The sequence below is a fragment of the Malaclemys terrapin genome, chromosome 1 (genome assembly GCF_027887155.1).
Source record: "Malaclemys terrapin pileata isolate rMalTer1 chromosome 1, rMalTer1.hap1, whole genome shotgun sequence".
Taxonomy (NCBI): Eukaryota; Metazoa; Chordata; order Testudines; family Emydidae; genus Malaclemys; species Malaclemys terrapin.
In genome coordinates, this window is record NC_071505.1 from 232,674,295 (window position 1) to 232,695,402 (window position 21,108).

The 21,108-nt window shown below is 42.1% G+C and overlaps 1 protein-coding gene across 1 annotated transcript in view; it reads right to left on the reverse strand.

The window, feature by feature from the left end:
- The window catches only part of GABRG3 (gamma-aminobutyric acid type A receptor subunit gamma3), a 521,745-nt gene that overhangs the window by 486,236 nt on the left and 14,401 nt on the right, over positions 1–21,108 (reverse strand). Inside the window, exon 3 of the mRNA XM_054009150.1 lies at positions 2,662–2,729. Within this exon, the coding sequence (XP_053865125.1) occupies positions 2,662–2,729 (68 nt within the window). The remainder of the gene's footprint in view (positions 1–2,661; positions 2,730–21,108) is intronic.

A 21,108-nucleotide genomic window follows, 5' to 3' on the forward strand; every position in this document is an offset into this window, starting at 1 on the left:
TTGCATTTATATTAAGGTTTGATCATAAGCATGACAAAGGTATGTACTTCTAACAAAACTTGATCTACAAAATTTGCTCAAATATTCAATTGAACACCCATTGCTCAGATTGCTTTGTAATTTAAGGAAGAGGGTTTTACCCCCTAGATTTCATCTACAGGATTAAATCACGGATGAAACTTGATATACACATAAGTGGCATTTGAGCTCTAGGAGAGCAATATACAATTTAACCTCAGCGTGGTGCAGGTTAAATAAAAAGCAACTAAGAGTTATGGTTGGAAGACAAAAGCAGGTTAACTCCTTTCCACCACCTGTTGGTGAGCTCATGCTTGAGATACTGAGGCGGATGGAATCTAATTTAACCTGATTTTCTTTGCCCAATAAGAAACTGTTTGGCAGTTACCTTTACAGAGTAGCTCAGTATTTACTAACTTGACAGTGGTGTGATGGAGGGCTGGAAGCCACGGTCAGGCTGAGAACTAAGGGAAGAGCTGGAGGTATGTGCCCATGACGACAAGAATGATGCTTTTCCTGAGTTGGTCTTCTCCTCAAACCTTATCTATTTACCCCACAATACAAGCTCAGTCATCTTCTTGCTCTACTGAACATAGCTTTCAGTGTTTTTACTTATTACTATACTGTATTTTATATAGACGGAATACTTACCACATGTAGCAAGGCTATGTTGTTTGTAACTCTGTATCGTTACATGAAAACAACCTACTTTATAAATATCAACATGCCAGCCACACTCCAAATATTACACAGCCACATTTGGGGATTTTTTTAAAAATAACTGACTTCTTAATGTATTTCCTCACCAGAATTTCATGAGGTACTCGGAATTTGGGCTTAAAGCATAAGTAAGCCAGGTGTGGTTATACTGTAGCATAAATTGACTTCCAAGTACTGCTGGCTCACTTGAAGTGTTTTTTTCTTTTCCATCCCCTTAGTTTGGGCAGTTCCTATAAAATGTTGTTAATCCAAGTATTTTGTGACAGAAGATACATCTACATCTCCAGCAGCTCAGAGCAAGGAAAAGGAACTAAATAAACCTTTCCAACCTAATAAGTCAGTTGTTCACTTTTCTCATTCCCCTTGTGCAGGGCACACACAAGATACATACTGCAATAATGTGAGCCAGAGGAATGCATGCAGAGGAGATCCTCCTGTAGACACATTCCTCTGAATTGTAGTTGGAGGAAAGATAATTATCAATTTAAGAATAACACAGATGCCTCCATTGTTTCACATTCTGTGCTTCAACTGAAGAAATATAACCAAATGTTTCACTCTCTCGCAGAGTGTGACACTATGAGATGTTCCCAGTACTGATTATTTGTTCCATCTTCACTTGCCAAATCTCCCATTTGCACAGAGTCTCGTGTTTGGATTTTTTTTTAAATATACATTAATAAGCCGTTGAAAAAAGGCATTGGCATTCAAACTCAGAACAATGGTTTCAAAACTCAGCCTCCCTCCCCAGTAAGCTAGAAGAACAATTACACTTATTGTTTAATATTTATATTACAGTTGCACCACACAGAGCGCAATCAAATTTGGGTCGTTGGCTAGGTTTTGAATACACACAATGGAATTCCAAGTATCTGCCCTGAAGAATTTAAGTAGGAGATTTTAGATGTGAGCAGATCAAAATATTAGCAAACCTCCTTCCCCCCAATTCCTGCCCCCATTTCTGAACCACATTAGGACAAAATTCATCCTTCCACACAACAGAGAGTGTTTGGAATCCATGAATTGAAGCCAAAAGTTGTGCCACAAAAACAATCCAAGCCTATGTAACTATGTCAACATCAAGATAAAGAAGCACAATTTATAGTATTTGTCACTGCAAAAACTGAGCCCTTTCCTGAATGTTAAACCGTCTGTTAACAGTGAGCTAGAAGAGAGTTTTACTTCTATGATTAGATTAGGTCCAGCATAAACCAGTGGTATCAGACACACGAGCAGTGTTTCACATGTTTTCTGACAGTTCTGCGTTCCCTGGCTCATGCACACAGTACAACTAAAGATGACCTTTTTTTCCAAAAGCTCAAGGGGAAAAATGAAGGACACTATTCTCTCATTGATTAATAGTACAACACTGGAGATCTGATAAACTCATGTAAATAAATGCACTGATAGAGTTAATACTGATTTTGATCCAGAGTTAACTCAACACTTAAAGCCAAATCTTACATATATATTTCTATACAGGGACATATTGCGAATACCTGGCTTATTTTTAAGATGAACATTAATTTTACATAGACATGTTTCTATTTAATTTTAATTTCCTGTATTCCTAAACGATATTATTTAAGCATCACTTGCAACATTTTCCTGGAAACAGGCTTGTTTCATGTGTGTCTTTCTGAACATCATACTTTTATCATTCAAGATATAACAGCATTTTATGACAGGCAGCACTCAGCATGATACTGCTGAGTTGGTTTATTTCTCCTCGGAAAGGCACAAAAGTAGAACTATGTCTAAAAAGTAGAACTATGTCTGCTGACTTATTTCTCACTGCTTTCAATCAAAACATCTTATCCTAGTGACATTTTTCTCTCCCCCCCCCGACCCCCAGCTTTCAACAGCAAGTATTGATGCCAAGACAAGCAGTCCAGATAAAATCAATGTTAGCAAGACACTTACCATATTTATTGATGACACTGGGCCAATGCTGTTAACATAAATGTCAACATCAATAACTGTTGGTTTTACTGTGGAAGAAAACAAAAGGCAGCATTTAATACCACCCTGTGGAGGACACAGCTCATCATGTTAAACTTTTTCATAATTACAGATACCCATCTTTGATTAAAACCAAAAAACTAAAACAAAACAGCTCATACATTTTGAAGAACTGGCAAGGTTCCTTTCTATTATGCTTGCTGCATATGTACTCCCTGCTGTAAATTATAGCCTGGGTCAGTTTCTCTTTATAATCTCTGTTTATCTCAGTACCAGCATGGAAAACAGATTTTTTGTGGTTATACAATGGCCCAGATTCAGAAACTAGGCTATAAGGCATCCAAACTGATTTAGCTTACAATTTCCTCCAGTCCCCTCTTCATATAAACTACACGGCCTTCCCCCATGTACTTGGCTATCCCAGGAAACTCCTTCGAGACTTAGGTCTTGTCTACACAAGAAAGTTGCACTAGTTTAACTAAAAAAAATCAGTTATTTAAACTGATTTTGTTCAGCCAGAGCAATCCCTCCCACCTCATTTTGTTTAGATTTAACTGATTCATAATCGACTTAAACTAACCATGTTTTAAACCCACATAAGATAGCCTTTTGCACTGGTTTATCTAAATTGGTTTAAAGTCACATTTAGGTAACCTGGTGCAGCTCTCTCATGTAAACGAGGTCTTAGGCTCCCTCAGACTCAGGGGGCTAAATTGAGATGTGATTTGGTTCATTAACAGGCCACCTTAAAGCCACTACTTACCTCACTCCACTGATGACTAAGAGCATCAGTGCTGATATAGGTTACATGGCTAGAAGCCAAGCTTTAAATACGGTAGGGCTACTTTAAGTGGGTTGTTCCCATCCTACATTAACTTACACCTTCTTCTATCTCCTCAGCATGCAAGTTATACCAATTCAGATACCAGTTGTACGATAATTACTGTCTCTAAGGGATCCTACCTTACACCACATTTCTGAATTTAGCCCATTGTATGCATCGAATCATAGAAGTGTAGGATTGGAAGGGAGCTTGAGAGGTCATCTAGTCCAGTCCCTGCACTCATGGCAGGAGTGAGTATTGTCTAGAATGTAGATAATATGTAGTATTATCTTGCATGTAGAATGCAAACAATAAATGAGGTTTTAAAAGTGCTTAGCTATTTTTTTTAAGTTGTGCTTATTTCAGTATTTATGAAATAACTGTCAATTCCTGTCAATCACCATTACAATAAACTTATAAAAACAGAAGTTTCTATGAAAATACAAAAGACAAACATTAAAATGAGCAGAAATAGAAACCCAAAGACAATAAGCCCTGTCTATAATTCATAAAGTGGTTCTATACTGTTAGAAAAGTGTGGTATGTGACAGTTTGGGTTACTTAAGGTCAGAAATTTTGTCTAAAGAATTGACTTGTGGTGATAAAATTCAAATCCTGCCTACAGCAATCAAAAGGAAATCTGAACTCAGTTGAACAAACACAGCTGATTAATGTAACTCTAATTGTACCCAGCTGATAACAAAATAGGAGTCTAACTGCTCCTAGCAAGGAGACTGGCTTCAAAATGCAATAATAGGTAGAACTGTAGAAAGCTACAATTGACATAATTTAGGTAAGGATTGGAAGTGGCAGGGAAGCACAAGCAGTTTTATTTAGATATTACATGTGGGCAACAAGACCCTGACACTGCAAAGACATATGCACATACTCAACATTACACACTGAGTAGTTCCATTGAACTACCCAAAGTGCATCAGGCTAGGCATATAAGTTTCTGTAGGATTGGGGACTAAATGATCATGCATTGTTTTGAATTCACATTTTAGTTAAACTGTATTTATATAAATATGCTATAAATAATTAATTTACTGAATAAACTGAGTCAAATAATCTGCAGCAGAAAAGGCCCATTTAAACCAGTGGAGAATGTGGCCTTCTATGTTTTGTGAATTCTCCAGATGATTTATAAACAGAAGAGAATTAAGAAGAAGACTGCTGATGTCATGTCAGTGAAAGTCAGGGTTCAGACTCAGATTTCCTCATAAAACCTCCTACTTCCATATTTAAAGGAGCCTGCTACACTATTACATCTCCTAGTATAGGAGAAGATAGGATGCTCCCTAGAACTAGATTGTTTTGCTTGGTAGTGGCAGAAGATACAAGTGCCACATGTTGTTTCTATAAATGTTAACAGAAATGTAATTGGCTCTTCTGTTAAAAAGTATAGCCTCATGATTAGAAATGGTCATAGACAAAACCCCCACAGGTACAGATTTTTAGATTGGTTATGGTAGGACTTTAATTCAGGGATACCCAATGCCTTCTGAACTTAAAGGTTCTAGAATTATTGCACTGAAAAAAGTGTATTGTGTTAAGAAAAAGCCAGCTGGGTCTCAACTGTTTCTATACATAATGCATACAAAAACTCTCCTTACACTAATTTTCAAAACTAAACTGAGTTTAATGGAAAGAAGGAAAGAGTTACATTAGCAATTATTTCAGTAAACCTATTCTATTCTGGCTGTATAATTGAATGTTCACAAATGCACATCTTAATGGATTGATTTAGCCTTATCTGGAGCTGTTGAGCTGCTGATGGAGCCTTCTTTCTTGTATTAAAAAATAATCAGACCTCACAGACCTTGAGCAGGCAAGCAACATTTTCATACCACACTAAAAACGGACAGTAAGATTACAGATGATACCCTACTCCTCAGAACAGTTTTGTCAGAGGAATCAGCCAGAAATAGTTCTAAAGAGCTGTCAAAAACCTAGGGAAATTCCTGACAGAACCATATGTATATCATATGCGGACGTGTGATTAAAGGTTGTCAAGAGATATCAGCATTCTCAAATGAAGTTTTTTGACACATTGTTTATTCTATGGCAGTTACTTTTGCTAAAAGACAACACAAATGAGTCCAAATTACAGCAGTGTAATGCTGACAAAGTACTGCCATACTATAGTATTTAGGGTTATTTAATTGCTTACCATATATATTTTTAATTTTCAAACATTTTAGTGTTAAAGGGAATTTATAAAGCTGATTGAAATATCTGCAAAATTAAGGTTATGTCAGGAAAGTACCAAATGTATATATCAGGGATCGGCAACCTTTGGCACGTGGCTCACCAGGGTAAGCACCCTGGAGGGCTGGGCTGGTTTGTTTACCTGCTGCGTCCACAGGTTTGGCCAATCGCGTCTCCCACTGGCCACGGTTCGCTGCCTCAGGCCAATGGGGGTGGCAGGAAGTGGCGGCCAGCACATCCCTCATCCCGCGCCACTTCCTGCCGCTCCCATTGGCCTGGAGTGGTGAACCGCGGCCAGTGGGAGCGGCAATCGGCTGAACCTGCGGATGGGACAGGTAAACAAACTGGGCCAGCCCGCCGGGGGATTACCCTGGTGGGCCGCATGCTGAAGGTTGCCAATCTCTGGTATATATCATGCAATTCCCATTCCCTTCAAATATCACTGCAGAGAGAAATTCTGTTCTCATTCATACCACGGTAAGAGAGACATACATCTGCTGGTTTCAGTGAAGTTGTACTTTAGAATTACACTGGTATAAAAACAGCAGAATTTGACATATCTATACTGCATGGACTTGATTGCCCATTGAAGTCAATGGAAAGACTTTCTACTCACTTCACTGGGCTCTGGATCAATCCCTGGGTAAGTCTACACTGCAGTGTAAGACCAGGGTTTGAACTCAGGCTCAAGATTAACCTCCCCTCCCCGCCCCCTTCTCTCTACACACAAATCATGCTAACCCAAGGTTAAGACCTATGGTCCTAGGATCCCACAGGGGTAGAGGGTTCAAACCATAGTCCTTTGCAGTATAGATGCAGCCCCATTGGACTTGTGCTCTGGAAGTCTGCCTAGAAGTATCCCCCAATCCCATGGATCAATGTTTTGTCCTCTGGACAGCAAGGTTTAGTGGACAGTCAAGTTTTCCCATGCTGCAGCATGAACAAAGGGCTAGCCACATTTTGTGAGGATCCTAAGAAGTCTGGGATATGGGTGGTTGGACTGGGACTCACCTAATGCAGGGTAGATGCTGGAGCCCCAGGCTGGGACCAAGGGTTCAACAATTCCTAATCTAGGGTTACAAATTTATAGGGGCTCAAACCCAGGGTCTTCTAACTCAAGTTCTATTAACCTGGGATTATGTTGTACTGTTGACAGACACCCTATGTCATGAAGGCTAATTAGATGGCAAATTTAAATCTCTATTTTACAGCCTGTTCTTTTCTGTAAGTATCTTCACACTTTGTCGCACACAGGAAAACCGAGGGATATACGATTCTGATCACTTATTTTTATAATTTAGTATTTTAGAGGATGTTGCTACTTAAAGATCTCAAGACTCTTTTGTAGCTGCCGTTCAGCCGTTGTGCCCGTGTCAGCAACTCCATCACCATGAGACCATAATTGGGTATTTTCTACAGAAAGCTGCAGAAAGACCACCAAAAACCTCCATATTTGAAACCTATGGAGACAAAATGTATGCTGCTGCACAGGGCTCATGAATATTTAATATTTAGAAATCTCCCTCGCTGGAAGTTTATTTAACATGAATAGAGCGAGGTGAAATAGTTCAAAACTTTAAAATTCCCAGGAAAAGAAAGTTTTTAATGTTATTAAATGTCCACCTTTTATTTTTGCTATTAGTCAAACAGTCCAAACCTTAAGTTATCCTACACTTTCTTTAGAACATTGATGCAAATATTATGGATCAGTAATTAAATCATTTTTGTTTAAAATAAAGTGCTATGTTTTTATTCCTAAAGTGTGCATATAATCATGTAACCAATGTATAAACATTATATGATCCCAGTTCCAAAAATCAATCTGTATTCCAAGGTGTCAAACTTCTACAGGAGTTCTGCATGCAAAATGCTAGCAGGATTAGACCCCACAGTAATTAGATGCTCTTGAAAATTATTCTGTAATAATATTCCAAATTATCTGATCATTCAAAGAGTAACTAATTACCACATACATTGCCACTTTTAGACTGTGGTAAGGTTGTAGTTTAAATAATTACCCTATGATTGAGTAATGATTAGAGCTGGAAGACTGACTGACTTTTGGTTCACTGGCAGTTCCCAAAAAAATAAAAAACAATTCAACCTGAATTTTTCCTTTTTTTTTTTAATTTTTGGCAAATCACCTATACCATCCCCTCCTCCTGTTTTGTGAATGGGTGTAAATCCTTTTGTGAATCTAGCCTGAAAATATGTTTTTTCCACAATTATTCAGCAGATTTGAGTCAAGTCAGTGGATTGTTTCAGTCAATCCAAAACTGCAGGTTTTGGCAAATAAATTATTCATCTGAAAAACGTCTGTCTCTAGTGGTACTGTATTCTCATATAGTTACATGTTTGTCCCTTTAAAATAAGTTGCTACCCCTACCAAAATGTCTTTATAAGAATATGACTAGTAAGTATAGCTAATTTTTAAATGGTGTTGAGCAATGTGGGATACCTACTCAGACAGCTCAAGACTTCACCTCTATATTTTTGCACCAAGTTATCCCATTCCAGCAAACACATCTGTGACACTGGCAGACCTGGTGCCAGCTCATACCAAGGCCCCTAGGCCTCACTGAACATGGACAAATGCAAAGCTGGAAACCAGTCTGGCTTGCCTGTGTGTTAGTATAGTTAAAATAGGTATTAGGCTTATAAAAGTGTGTTTAGTATTTAGACTTTATGAAATGCTTCTGAGTTGCTGCATGTATTGATCTTACTTATAATATCCGTGTCACATGCTCTAAGGTAATATTTAAGTGTTTGTTCTGTAACTATAAAAATGTTTGGTCAAACTCTAAACCCTCAGAGTCAGGCGAGAAGCATTATACCAGGGGTCGGCAACATTCAGCACATGGCTCGCCAGGGTAAGCACCCTGGCGGGCCGGGCCAGTTTTATTTACCTGCTGACACGGCAGGTTCAGCCAATCGCGGCCCCCACTGGCCGCGGTTCGCCGTCCCGGGCCAATGGGGGCAGCGAGATGCTGCGTCCAGCACATCGCTCGCCCGCGCTGCTTCTCATTGGCCCCATTGGCCCGGGATGGCGAACTGTGGCCACTGGGGGCCGTGATTAGCCGAACCTGCCGCGTCAGCAGGTAAATAAAACTGGCCAGGCCTGCCAGGGTGCTTACCTTGGCGAGCCATGTGCCGAACGTTGCCGACCCCTGCATTATACCAAGTGTGAGATACTAGTTTACCACAAGAGGTGTCATCTCCTGCCCAACAAAAGGAAGCCCATAGACACCAAACTAACCGCTGTAAAACATCAGTGGACAAAAGACTTGGTTGATTGCCCCTGCCCCCAACACCCACGAAGAGAAGATACGCACAAATACTTGTTGCATCACAGCTTGAACTCTGGGGGTAGGGAATAAAAATCCTTGTCAAGAAGAAATTATGCCTATGTTCCTTGGACTTCAGGGAGAGAGTCAGACTTCTAAGCATAAGCAAGAGATCCCCAGCTTTGTAGCTTTGGTTAGCCTTAAAGGATATATTAAGCCTGCATATTACGGCAGCTTCTATCATCTTTGAAACCTAAGACTGACTCATTTGTGTGCATATGCTTACCTGCCTTAACTTTGTAAACAACACTTATTTCTTTTCTGAGTTAATAAATCTTTAGTTAATTACAGGATTAACAACAAGTATTGCCTTTGGTGAGAGATCTAGGATGCAATTGCCTGGTCCTTTGGGACTGGGAGTAACCTGAATGTTCTTATGATTTTTGATGTAAAGAACCATTTGTCACAAAGGTGAACTTGCCTTGGTGGCAAGATAGACTGGAGTGCCAAAGGGGCCTGTTACTCCATGTTAAGGTTGTAGTAGTGCCTGAGATCGCACTTGTTACTTGGTTGAAGAAATTTAAGTACAGAACTCACAGCCAGTTTGGCGTCTGTGTCCTGATTTCTAACGGTCTCCCCTGAAATTGGCACTCACAGTTGTGAGCCATTCTAGACAGCTTGATGATATCGGTGGGGAATGCTAGTGAGAAAAACTATGATTTTAACTCAGAGTTCTTGACTTGCTTTTCATTTGTAGGAGAAGTTCGTGTTTTTGGACAAGGAGTAGGGGGCATAGCCTTTCATTGCCTACAGCCCAAGGATGGAACTCTGTCTTCATGAAGACCTCAATCTGAAGGACTCTGAGACAGTGTTGTGTAGTAGAAGTCCCCTTCCAGGTCACTCCTAAAGTACTGCTTGCTGGAGATATGTTGCTGCAGTTTTTAATCACAGTAAAATCCACAGCGATGATGCAGGGGGACCTGGGGAGGTTCTGAGTGGAACAGTGAATTTCCATGAGAAAAGGGAGCAGTAATGAAGATAAAAAGAGAAATAGAAAAATGGGTTCAGATTGGGAGAGAAAAATGGGCTAGGGGTGTCATTTGGATGAGAACTAGCTGAGTGCAGATCATTCTGCATGAATGTATTTAATAGTGAACTCAGGTGCTAATATTTCTTGCAAAGTCATCATGCTGACTGAACAATGCCTTACAGCCCAGCTCCCATGATCTGTAGAGACAATCCATCTTGTCTCAGGGTGCTTGTGATTTTTCCCCCATTATTAACATGACCATAATTTATTTTTTCCACTCAGTAATTGAAGTGTTGAAGTCTTTCTGATGACACAAGACTTTTGGGGAGAAATGGTCATTAACATTACAGCTGTAGACCCACAAAAAAGGCATTGCAACAGGGAGTGTCAGAGACTAACCTTTAGGTACCTAGAAAAATCACAGAAGTAACATTGCAATCCACACAGGGTGACTTAGACACCTAGGGTCTCTATGCACTGGATGAGGAGAAATAGGCATCTTAGAAAGGATTGCACAAAAGCCAGCATGCTAGGTGGGGAGCTGCCTAAACTAGCCCATGGAAGATACCAACCGGGGGAGTGGGGGAGGGGTGTGCTCAGCCCCACTCCTCCCTCAGAGTTCCCAGCTGCAGGGAGGTAAGTCTCAGCTGCAGGGAGGTACCTATCTCTACTGAGCAATCCACAAATGGGAACCTCTTTCCCAGAATCAAGCAGCTTAGGCACCTAGGTAGTTTCTTATAGGAATGAGTTAGGTGCCCAGGTCGCTTCACACAAAATGGTCAGTGGAGGAGGTAGAGCCACCCACCTTATAACTTTTAATCCAATGTTCGAGCATGCAGCTGCTCTCTCTCTCTCCACTCACTCCCCAGCCTGCTTCCTACTCACAGGCTCTCTTCTCCATCCTTTTCTCTTCAGGGTACACCCCTCTCTTCAGGCTAAGCTCTAAGGGTCCTACTCTTTTCCTGTGATCCCGCCTTCCCTCTCTAACACACAGAGAAATGGGCTACAGACATGCTCACTACAGCTCTTTCTTGTGGCAGCTTCCTGGTGTTATACTAGCCCAGCCCATACCTGCTCAGGTGAGCTTCATCCTCCAATCAGGGGTTGCTCTTCCTGCCTAATCCTCTCATGTGGGACCTCTCACACTAATTGGTCCTCTCTGAGCTTCATTAACCCTTTCAGTATTGGTGTGGAGTGAACACCCCCTCATGGAGACTTCCTGCTCAAATCCTTTCTCCCCCTCCGGTAGAGATGGGAGAATTCAACCTGAGTCTCCCACATCCCTGGTAAATGCTCTAATCACTAGGCTAAAAGTTATAAGATGGGCAGCAGCAGCTCCTCCTTCAGCTATATTTTGAATGGGACCAGATCTGATCAGCAGCCTCTGAGCAAACCTACCAGATTGGGCCTCGAACGCATTCATCCCCCAGTTCACAGATTGCTCTGGGCTTTTGAAGGATATAGGCAGCTAAACACCAGAGCATGCACTTATTGAGTTTCTGGGGGTGGGCTGGCACAGGAGCAGAAACTTGGGACTTACCTACATGGTGCATGAGAGGGATGTGAATTCTAATGCACACCAATGTATTGATATTAACACACTCTAGGGAGCTTTTAGTTTAGCAGGGTCTACTCAGGCTTGATAGTGCATTTCATATTGGTGCACATTATAATTCATATTCTTCTAGTGCACATTGCTGCACCATGTAGACAAGACCTTAGATGGTGAAGGAACTTTTACCCTGAAAATGAAGGCACCCATAGGTGGATTACAGGTTTGTGGGGCCCTGGGCCAGAGCAAGTGGGGGCCCCTCCTCACACCTTCTGCCTGCGGTCCCCACCTGGCACTCCTGCCAGGGAGCAGGGTCAGGGCATGTGGGCTTTCCCCCACCCGCTTGGCACTCCTGCTGAGGAGCGAGGTCAGGGTGCCCATTTTTCCAGGGGCCCCCAGGCACAGGTCCTGTTGGCCCAATGTCTAATCTGCCACCGTAGACACCAAGTGAGTATAGGTGTCTGCCAGGATCTGCAGGAGTTTCATGGATTACAGTGAAGCCCAAACTTGGATTTAGGTGCCTAAATCTGGGTTTAGGCACCTCAGTACCTTTGTGGATCAGGGCCATAGATATTACATACTTTATGTGGTCATTATTATCCCAGCTTAGTAAATATAGCTTGATAAATGGGGGTTATTGGAACATTAAGTGCTTCAGTAATGTTCTTACAGTGAGTACCCTATGTGTGCAGTTTTGTTACACTGCACAAGGATGCCTGGCCCAACAAAGTAATTTGTTACTTTGACTATTACTTGCATTTTTTTAATTGTAGGGTGCAAAATGAGCTGTGTAACGTAAATCAAGTGAGATGATGGTGAAGGATTAAATGGGAATGAAGAACTAGGTGGGTCAAGTTCCTTCTAGACTTCCTAACCTTTGAGATTTTTAGAGTTGAAGAATTTTTGTACAGAAAGTAATTTTTTTTCCAGGGGGAAAAAAACAGGAATCCATTGATATCCACTTTCAGCCTTAACAATATTTTTAATGAATTATTTGTGGGTGGGCATAAGATTTACTAGTTTTTGAATCAGCCTTAGAAATTTACATGTATTGGGGAATATATATCTGTAGCAAGGCTACTGACTCACTGCCACAGCGCCTCTTGCTGATCAGTCCAGGAATTAGCTTATCGAGCTCAGGAGTGCCCTCCTCTGGCTAGTTTCTCCCTGCCCTTACCTGCCTCTCTGCAGTCCCTTTATCTCCACCACGTGTAGGCGCCACGTCCCTCCTGGAATACAGTACTCCTGACCTTGGGGTGCTGCCCCTCACACAGGGAGCCCTACTCCCTTGAGCCCACCTCACCTCAGTGATCCACTGCCAGTCTTCATCTAGCCCCATCCCCCAGGTGCAGACTGCAGTCTGAAGTGGCCACTCATCATTGGCTGGGGGTTGGACCTGCTTCCTTTCCCTGCAGCCCCAATACCTCCTTAGGCCTTCCTGTCAGGCCTCAGCCTAGGAGGTCACCAGGCCTGAGCTCCCCAACTCAGCCTGCCCCTGCCCCTGCACTACTCTGTTGAAGGTACGCTGTGCCAGGACCTACTCCAGGCACCAGCTTGTCAAGCAGGTGCTTGGGGCGGCCGCTCCGGAGAGGGGCGGCACGTCCAGGTATTTGGCGGCAATTCAGCGGAGGGTCCCTCACTCCGCCTCAGAGTGAAAGACCTCCCACTGAATTGCCGCCGCAGATCGCGATCGTGACTTTTTTTTTTTTTTTTTGGCTGCCTGGGGCAGCCAAAACCCTGGAGCCGGCCCTGCCCTGTGCTCCCAGGGAACCTGGGCCTACCTCACAGCCCTTTTTATACCAGCCCCACCAGGCCTGGATTGGCTGCTACCTGCCTTCACCTGATTGGCTCCTCAGGGCAGCCCTTTGCCAGAGCTGGTTTTAACCCCTTTCTCTCCGGAGCGGGGTGCTTTCCCCACTACAATATCCATAAGAAGGACTCCCTCCTCTGAGTTCGTATGAGGTCCAACAAGATGGGGATTCCCTCCTGCAGACTTTAGCAAGTCCACAGGCAGTCGTGTGGTGTGGGTGGAGTTATACCTGGGTGGAATATGGGGACAACACACACTGGGCAGGAATGAAAGGGGGGAAAGGAAGTCAACCAATAGAAACATTTTCAAGCATTTAAAATATTATATCTAGGTAATTCTCACTGTTTAAAATTAACATAAAGTGTTCTACCTTTCTCTGGCCGAATTGCACAATAGCAACTCTAGAGCAGCAGCTATTAATTTTTGCCAAGAAAGGCCTGCCTAAAAGGGAAAAATGTCCTATAAGAGTGCATCTTTGCACTAGGAAGAATTAGCATGGACCAGGCAGTCACAAAGGAAAATGCTTTTTGGGAAAAAGCTTACTTCAGTGTGGTGCATGTCACCACCATACCACACATTGTCCGATTTTAACCAAACTTCCCAAGAAACACTCTACACTGAGAGTAAGATGCAGCATATAAGCTTTTAGGGGGGTTGGTTTATTTTCAGGAGGCAATGGAATGGTAGTAAAAATCCTGTATATAATGGGAAGCTGTCACGTTCAGTCTTAACCACAGCATAGCTACAACTACTGAGTCTATGAGTTTGACTGACGTTAAGTGCCTGCCATACTTCCATAGCCAGAATGGTACTTAAGAAAATAAGGATAATGAATATTTAAACTTTGAACTTATACAGTACTTTTCCCGAGATAGTCATCACCTAGAAACAGAGAGCTCCGAGTAACCCAATCTGATGTAGGATTAAGTATTATTTACGTTCACATAGCAAGACCTTTTCTGATTTTTTTCTTTTGTTTGTTTTTGTTTTAAGAAGCTCTGGTGGTAGGAATCACCTCTGATTAGGAGCACAGGTCACTGAGCTCCTCCATAGCTTACAAACTAATAAAACCCCATCAACCAGATGAATTACATATGAACCCAACATTCTTATTCATTCTGTTGTACAGCATGCACCTCATGCCTGGTAAACCCATCATTCCTTCACCAAACAGCTGCATTCTAGCACATTGTCCTAACTGGTAATACACCCTGAGTCAGGCACACTCTCAAAAGGGCTGGCACATGTTGTAATATGCGATACCATTCAGAACCAGGTCCTCATCTGGTGTACATCATCATACTTCCACCAACTGCATGAGTTTTACCTTTCACATAGCCCGTATTTCTACAAAAGGACAAAAGCTTTTTGTTTATTTCGCAGGCTCTAATGAAGCTACAATGATTTTACACAATGTGTTTTGTGTTAATCTACTTTTGCCGGGTCATACACATTTATATAAAATGATGATGTCAGCAATTTTCCTGACTCACAGGGACCTTTTCCAGTTCTCAATAACTTCTCTAAACAATACCAATATCCAATGTGTATCCATCGGCAGTTATTTATGCAATGCTCAATTTATTGGGCTCAATGCATTGCCTTTAGATTTACAAAATTGGACAATCTTACATCAAATTGGTTTTGAAGCAACATATTCATGATCCATTGTAGCTGAGACAAACCAAGAATAGATTATACTGATTTTACCAACATAATTTGAGTGCTACTTCAAACATGAGGAACACATGGGTGTTTTGCCCAGGTAATTGTTTATTAGCCCTTTTGTAGACCTTCCATAGCAAAATATGGCTGCTGCTGTTATGCATGTTGGGGTTGTTTTTACCATTACTGGTTAGGGATCCCAGGCAGTAAATCTTCTGCAAGGGGTTGTGGGGAAATCTGTTTTTCTTCCGTCCAAGATTGTCAGGTTGTTCCTATTTAAATGTCATTCTATCCCACACTCTAGCAACCTTTCTAGCCTGTGCATGTGAATTATGGAGCACAAATGACACTTGAGTGTTCTTTCGAGTCACTCGCTCCTGCACCCTAAATGCTACTTTGCATAGATTGCAAGCTTTTTGGGAAAGAAACCGTCTTTGTTCTATGTTTCTGCAGTGCCTAACACAATGGGGGCTTGGGGTCCTAAGTGCTACTGTAATAGTTATATTAAAAAAAAAACGTCTTAAATCCCTCTCTTCTTCCCATGTGAAGATTCCTCTTGATATCTGTGATGCTGGCAGACCAGGTGCCAGCTCATGCCAAGGCCCCAGGCCCCACTGAACATTGACAAATACATAGCTGGAAAACAATCTGGCTTACCTGTGTTAAAATAGATGTTAAATTGATAAGAATGTGTTTAGTGTTTAGACCTTATGAATGGCTTGCAAGATGCTTCGTGCATTAGTCTCACTTATCTGTATACCATGTTATAGAGTGATAGCAAATGATTGCATTGTAAACCTCTAATTGTGTAACTCACCAAACAGGAAAAAAGCATTAATTAAAGTAAAGTACTCGTCCTGCATAAAAAGAAAAAAAAAACCCATTGGAAGCAAAGGAGCCATTGTGTGGCATCAAAGGACAGAGACCTTGTTGACTGCATTCCTCACTCTGTCTAAGGGGAGATCTGCATATGAACTCATCCCATCAGTTTGGGCTCTGAGGTGAAGGGAATAAAAATCCCTGACAAGGAGAAACTTGGTTCTCTTTGCTGCTTGGACTGTAAAGGGGCAAGAATTACCAAGCATAAGCAAAAGACCCCCAGCTGTTTTGGCTGGGGTAGCCCCAAAGGACATATTGAGTCTGTTTATGATATAAGTTTCTATTATCTTTTGAAAGTTAGGAATGATACTTATTTGTGTGTGTGTGTGTGACCTTCTTTAATCTTGTAAATAACTAATTTCTTTTCTTAGTTAATAAAATCTTTAGTTTATTATAGGACTAGCTACAGGAGTTGTCTTTGGTTTGAGATCTGAGATACAATTGACCAGGGGTAAGTGATGGTCCTTTGGGACTGGGAGTGACCTGAATATTGTTGTAATTTTTGGTGTAAGGGACCATATCACATAGCCAAGCTTGCCTGTGTGGCAAGATAAACAAGAATGCCCAAGGGGGACTGTCTGTGGCTCCATGGTAAGACTGTTATAGTGCTTTGGGAGTTCACATTTATGACTGGGTTGGTGAAATCTCATTATAGAACATACCAACAGTTTAAGGTCATTGCCCTGCTTCTTAACAGTCCGCGCTGAGGTTGATACTCTTGCTCCTGAGTCACTCCAGATAGCGTGACAATAGCATTTCTAGTACTTACACACTTGCTTGCTCTAGAAGTGTAACTAGAAGGAATTGGGAGAACTGGGGTGTATATGTGATCCTGGATTGACAACTCATGTCTCCTTGCTTCCTGGTAGGGGATGCCTCAATGCTGTCTGTCTTTGTCATAGGAGGCCCCAAGAGAAGACTATCACTGGTGAGTAATGATTTTATCTGCTCAGACAGAGATATGGCAAAGCTGTCTCTCCAATATGATCTAGAAAATATTTTGATCTGTGATGCAGTCAGCAGCTCCCTACCATTATGTCTGGGACAGCATAGCTGGAGCTGATTTAAAGAATCAGGTGTGGCAATCGGCAGCTGACAGAAATAGAGGCAAACCATACAGAAGCAGTAGTCTGTAGTGCACTTCAGGGTGCATTTCTGTTTGGCACTCCAGGAAGGCTGAACAGGCTGAGGAAAGACTCCAATATAGCTTGAGCAGTAAAGATTATAATTTGTATAGTGCTTCAAATGCAGTTCTAGTCTAAAGAGTGACTGAGTCAAAGTGCTGTCTTCTCCGTTAACAGATCTGCTCTCTGTGTGTCTTCAGAAACTGCTTACTTTAGTTACAATCAGAAGTTTTTAAATGCTTTTTTCTCCTGTAAACCCTTGTGAAGCCAGCACAGCAAAGAGTGACAGAGATGGATCTGATTCCTCTTTGCACATCATCAACAGAATATCTTACCAATTTCCATTAGCTCCACTTGTGCAAACCCACTAAAGGCAAATGGGAGTTGCACAGCTGGCTAAGGGGCTAATTCTGCCTGCAGAACCTTTCCTACTAGTCATGAAAAGGCAAGGGGGGAGAAAAAAACACAGCTTGACTATTAATCCAGGTTGAGTTTGTGGGGCTGACAGAAGAAGCCAACACTTTTACTTTTAAATGGAGCACATTGGTTTGGACTCATGGGTATCCAAGGGATGGTTACCAGAAGCTGTGAAGGCTCAAATATACAAAGGGAATGGAGGAGGCAGTTAGGGTGCCGGTGCCTATGCAAAGGAGATGGGGACCCAGACATTGGTGGCATGAGGTAGTGAGTCTTTTTTTAAAAAAAAAAAACACATACACACAAACATAAGGCCTTGTAAAATCGAGAGCCTGCCCTCATTGGATTGTCTACCTAGCTCCGTCAATACCAATGCTAACATAAGTGGGGCAAGACTCAAATTTGCTGATTAAAAATAGCACAGTCCCCATGTTTGAAACAGCCCTCATGAACTAGATTTGTAAAATCACTATAAGCCATTCTTGTCTTGTTTCAGCTAAAATGGATTCATGAATGAGTTGCCTTGAAGTCAATTTCTTGCCCACTTGTCATTTTTTAATTACAACTTCAGACAACTTAAAAAGCCAGCTCTTGTGAAGGAGAGCAATAATAAAACAAGGTGATAAACTAACTCATGTACACAAGGCCACCTTTGCATGTGGCAAGAACTGATCCCTTTTAAATCCTTGGCCAAGTGCTAGAAAACATGAAACCCCCATCCCCGTGCATGGTGGCTGTAAGCCATGGGAATCTCTAACTAGTAGCTTTAGGGGCAATCCACAAAGGCACTTAGATTCCGTTTTTAGACATCACTGAGATTCCCAAAACTCCTGCTAGGCTGCTGCCTAACCTTGTAGGTAGGCACCTAAAGTCAGTCAGCATCTAGGTTTTTGCTTCTGGGCATGTTCACAGGTTCACTATCTCTCACCTGAGCAGGCACACTGCGGCCTTGCTCTAGGCACTCAGATGCCTGTCTCCTGCCTAAGCCCCAGAGCTATTCATAAACTGGGGGAAGATAAGCATTTGGCCACATAGATTGCATGCTGGAGCCTGATCTGGTAGGCATGCCTAGGGGGAATTACCACTAGACTACAGAATATTCTGATATGGGTCTCCCTCCATTTTTCTTGTTGAAGATGTTCCATTTTTAATAAAATAATTGTTTATTTAAATATTAAGTGGGCTAGAATTAGAATGACTCTGTAGTCCAGAGTTAGTTGATTCATCCCCATTCAAATCCCTTTTTCCCCACGGGAGGAGGAGGAGCTAGGCATCTCCTACATCCTAGGTGAGTACCCTATCCACTAAGCCAGGGGTTCTCAAATTCTATATTGGGACCCCAAAGTGGATCACGACCCCGTTTTAATGAAGTCGCCAGGGCTGGCGATAGACTTGCTGGGGCCCAGGACCGAAGTCTGAGCCCCACCTCCCGGGGCCGAAGCCTAAGCCCCACCACCCAAGGCTGATGCCAAAGCCCCCCGCCTGCAGCTGAAGCCCTTGGGCTTTGGTTTTTGCTCCCCTACACAAGGGGCTGCGCAGCTCGGACGGGCTCAGGCTTCAGTCCCCGCTCTTGGGGTTGTGTAGTAATTTTTGTTGTCACAAGGGGATCATGGTGCAATGACGTTTGAGAACCCCTGCACTAGGTAACAGGTTATAAGGGGGAGTCTTCCCCCAGCTGTATTGTTTTGAGCCCCAAACATGATTTAGGGGAGGGAACCAAATACTTATGTTCCCCCCAATTCATGACTCGCTAGCAGAAATAGGTGCCTCTTTGCAGCCTGGACTTAGGTGCTGAACTCAAAGAGGGGTGGGGCTTAGCACACACCCCTCTGGTCAGCATTTCCCATTGGCTAGCTTAAGGGTTCTCACTATTTATCCACAGTGGAATGATTTCAACAGGAGAGATGAAGGGAGCCTCTTGCCCCATTCTATATCCCAATGGTTAGGGCACTCAAGTGAGAGGTATTAGATCCCTGTTCAAATCTCATCTCTTCCTGAGGTGGAGGGGGGAGGTGAAGTGGGGATCTCTCACATCCCGAATGAGTACCCTAAGCACTAGGCTAAAAGTTATGTGAGAGGATTAACAACAATAGGCATAGGCCAAGAGAGTGTTTGCAGCTGAGACTCCCAAGAAGAGGGAGGTGCCTCCCTCCAGCCTTGACTTAGATGCCGAACTCTCTGAGCTTAGGGCACCCTGCTTGCCTTGGCATCACCTATTGGATACCTAAGATGAAGAGCCACCTCGTGTGCTGGCTTTTGTGAATCCCATTTTTAGGCCGCTCTCTCTCCCCATTCATTGTATAGGGCGTGTAGGCACCTATCGTAGGTTTTGTGAATTCCACTGATTTTCTAAGAGCCTAAACATTCAGCATAGTGATGCTGAGTGTTGCATGCCTAAGTTCCTTTGTGAATCGAAGCCATGGTGTTCTGCAAAATGTAGTTCCCTAGGGGGGCTTGGGTAAGACATTTTGTTTCAGGAATACTAGTATGTGACTGAGAAAATTGATGAATGTGGTTTTAAGAAATATTCTTTGTATTGAAATATGATGAGAGTTGTTAGAGTTGGTCAGGAAATGGTTTTTGTTCCCACAAAAAAAAAATGATGACAATAAGATTTCATTTTTGTTGGAATTGTCTTGATTAAATTTTCTTTTTTTACAAAAACCTGAATTTTTTTTAAACTATAAATATTTCCCATGGAAATTTCCATTTTGATGAAAAAGCCATTCTGTCATTTTTCCAAAAATAGGTTTGCATGAAAAATGTGAACAGTTCTAGTTCTTGCATCACATGTAGCTTGCTTCTAAATGAATGAATGAAGAAGAAGGCTTTACTACTCTTGGGTGGGTGGCGGATAATGGGTTGTCTATAAAGAAGGCTGATTTGAAAAAACAAGGATGTCTTGTCTTGCATAGGCAGTTCTGGGAGCGATATGAGTAGTGAGAAGCCCGGGTCTAGTAGTAAACATCAGGCTGCTATTTATCCTGATTATCTGTTAGGTAATTCCTTCAACAGGCTAATGATAATCCCTTATTTTGTATAAATCTCCTGTCAGCTTTAAAGTTTTAAACAAAGAATGTTTATATTCTTCTTCCTGGCTACTGACAGAATGATCTTGCAAACATGCATGCACATGCTTAACTTTAAGCAGGTGAATAGAAGTTAAGCATATGCATAAACGTCTACCAAATTCTGCACGTGAACCCACACATATAGACCCTAGTGTCCACAGAGTACCGTATCCTATTGGCCACAGGGCTTACACCTGACTGCAGGATCAGGGCTTTCCTCCCTGCTAGTGCCTCCTCTACGGAAGAAGGAAGGGTCCATAAAAAGTCCCTCAAATTAACATATAAATAACATTGTAATTTTTAAAAAAACAACAACGATTTAATACATGCCTGGAAACAACTCCCATCTCGCAAGCCCTTCTTTTCTGCTCAGATTTGTTTTTCCTCTGGTGAAAGCACTAGGCTCATAGAGAAGTGCCTGCCCATTGTCACCAATCAGAGAGACTCTTACAGACTGTCTGTGTCTGTTAGATCTTCTATTTCCCCCCATTTGGGCAGATCTGATTCCTGTTATGTTTTATAGCAGTAGTTGTCATTTGATA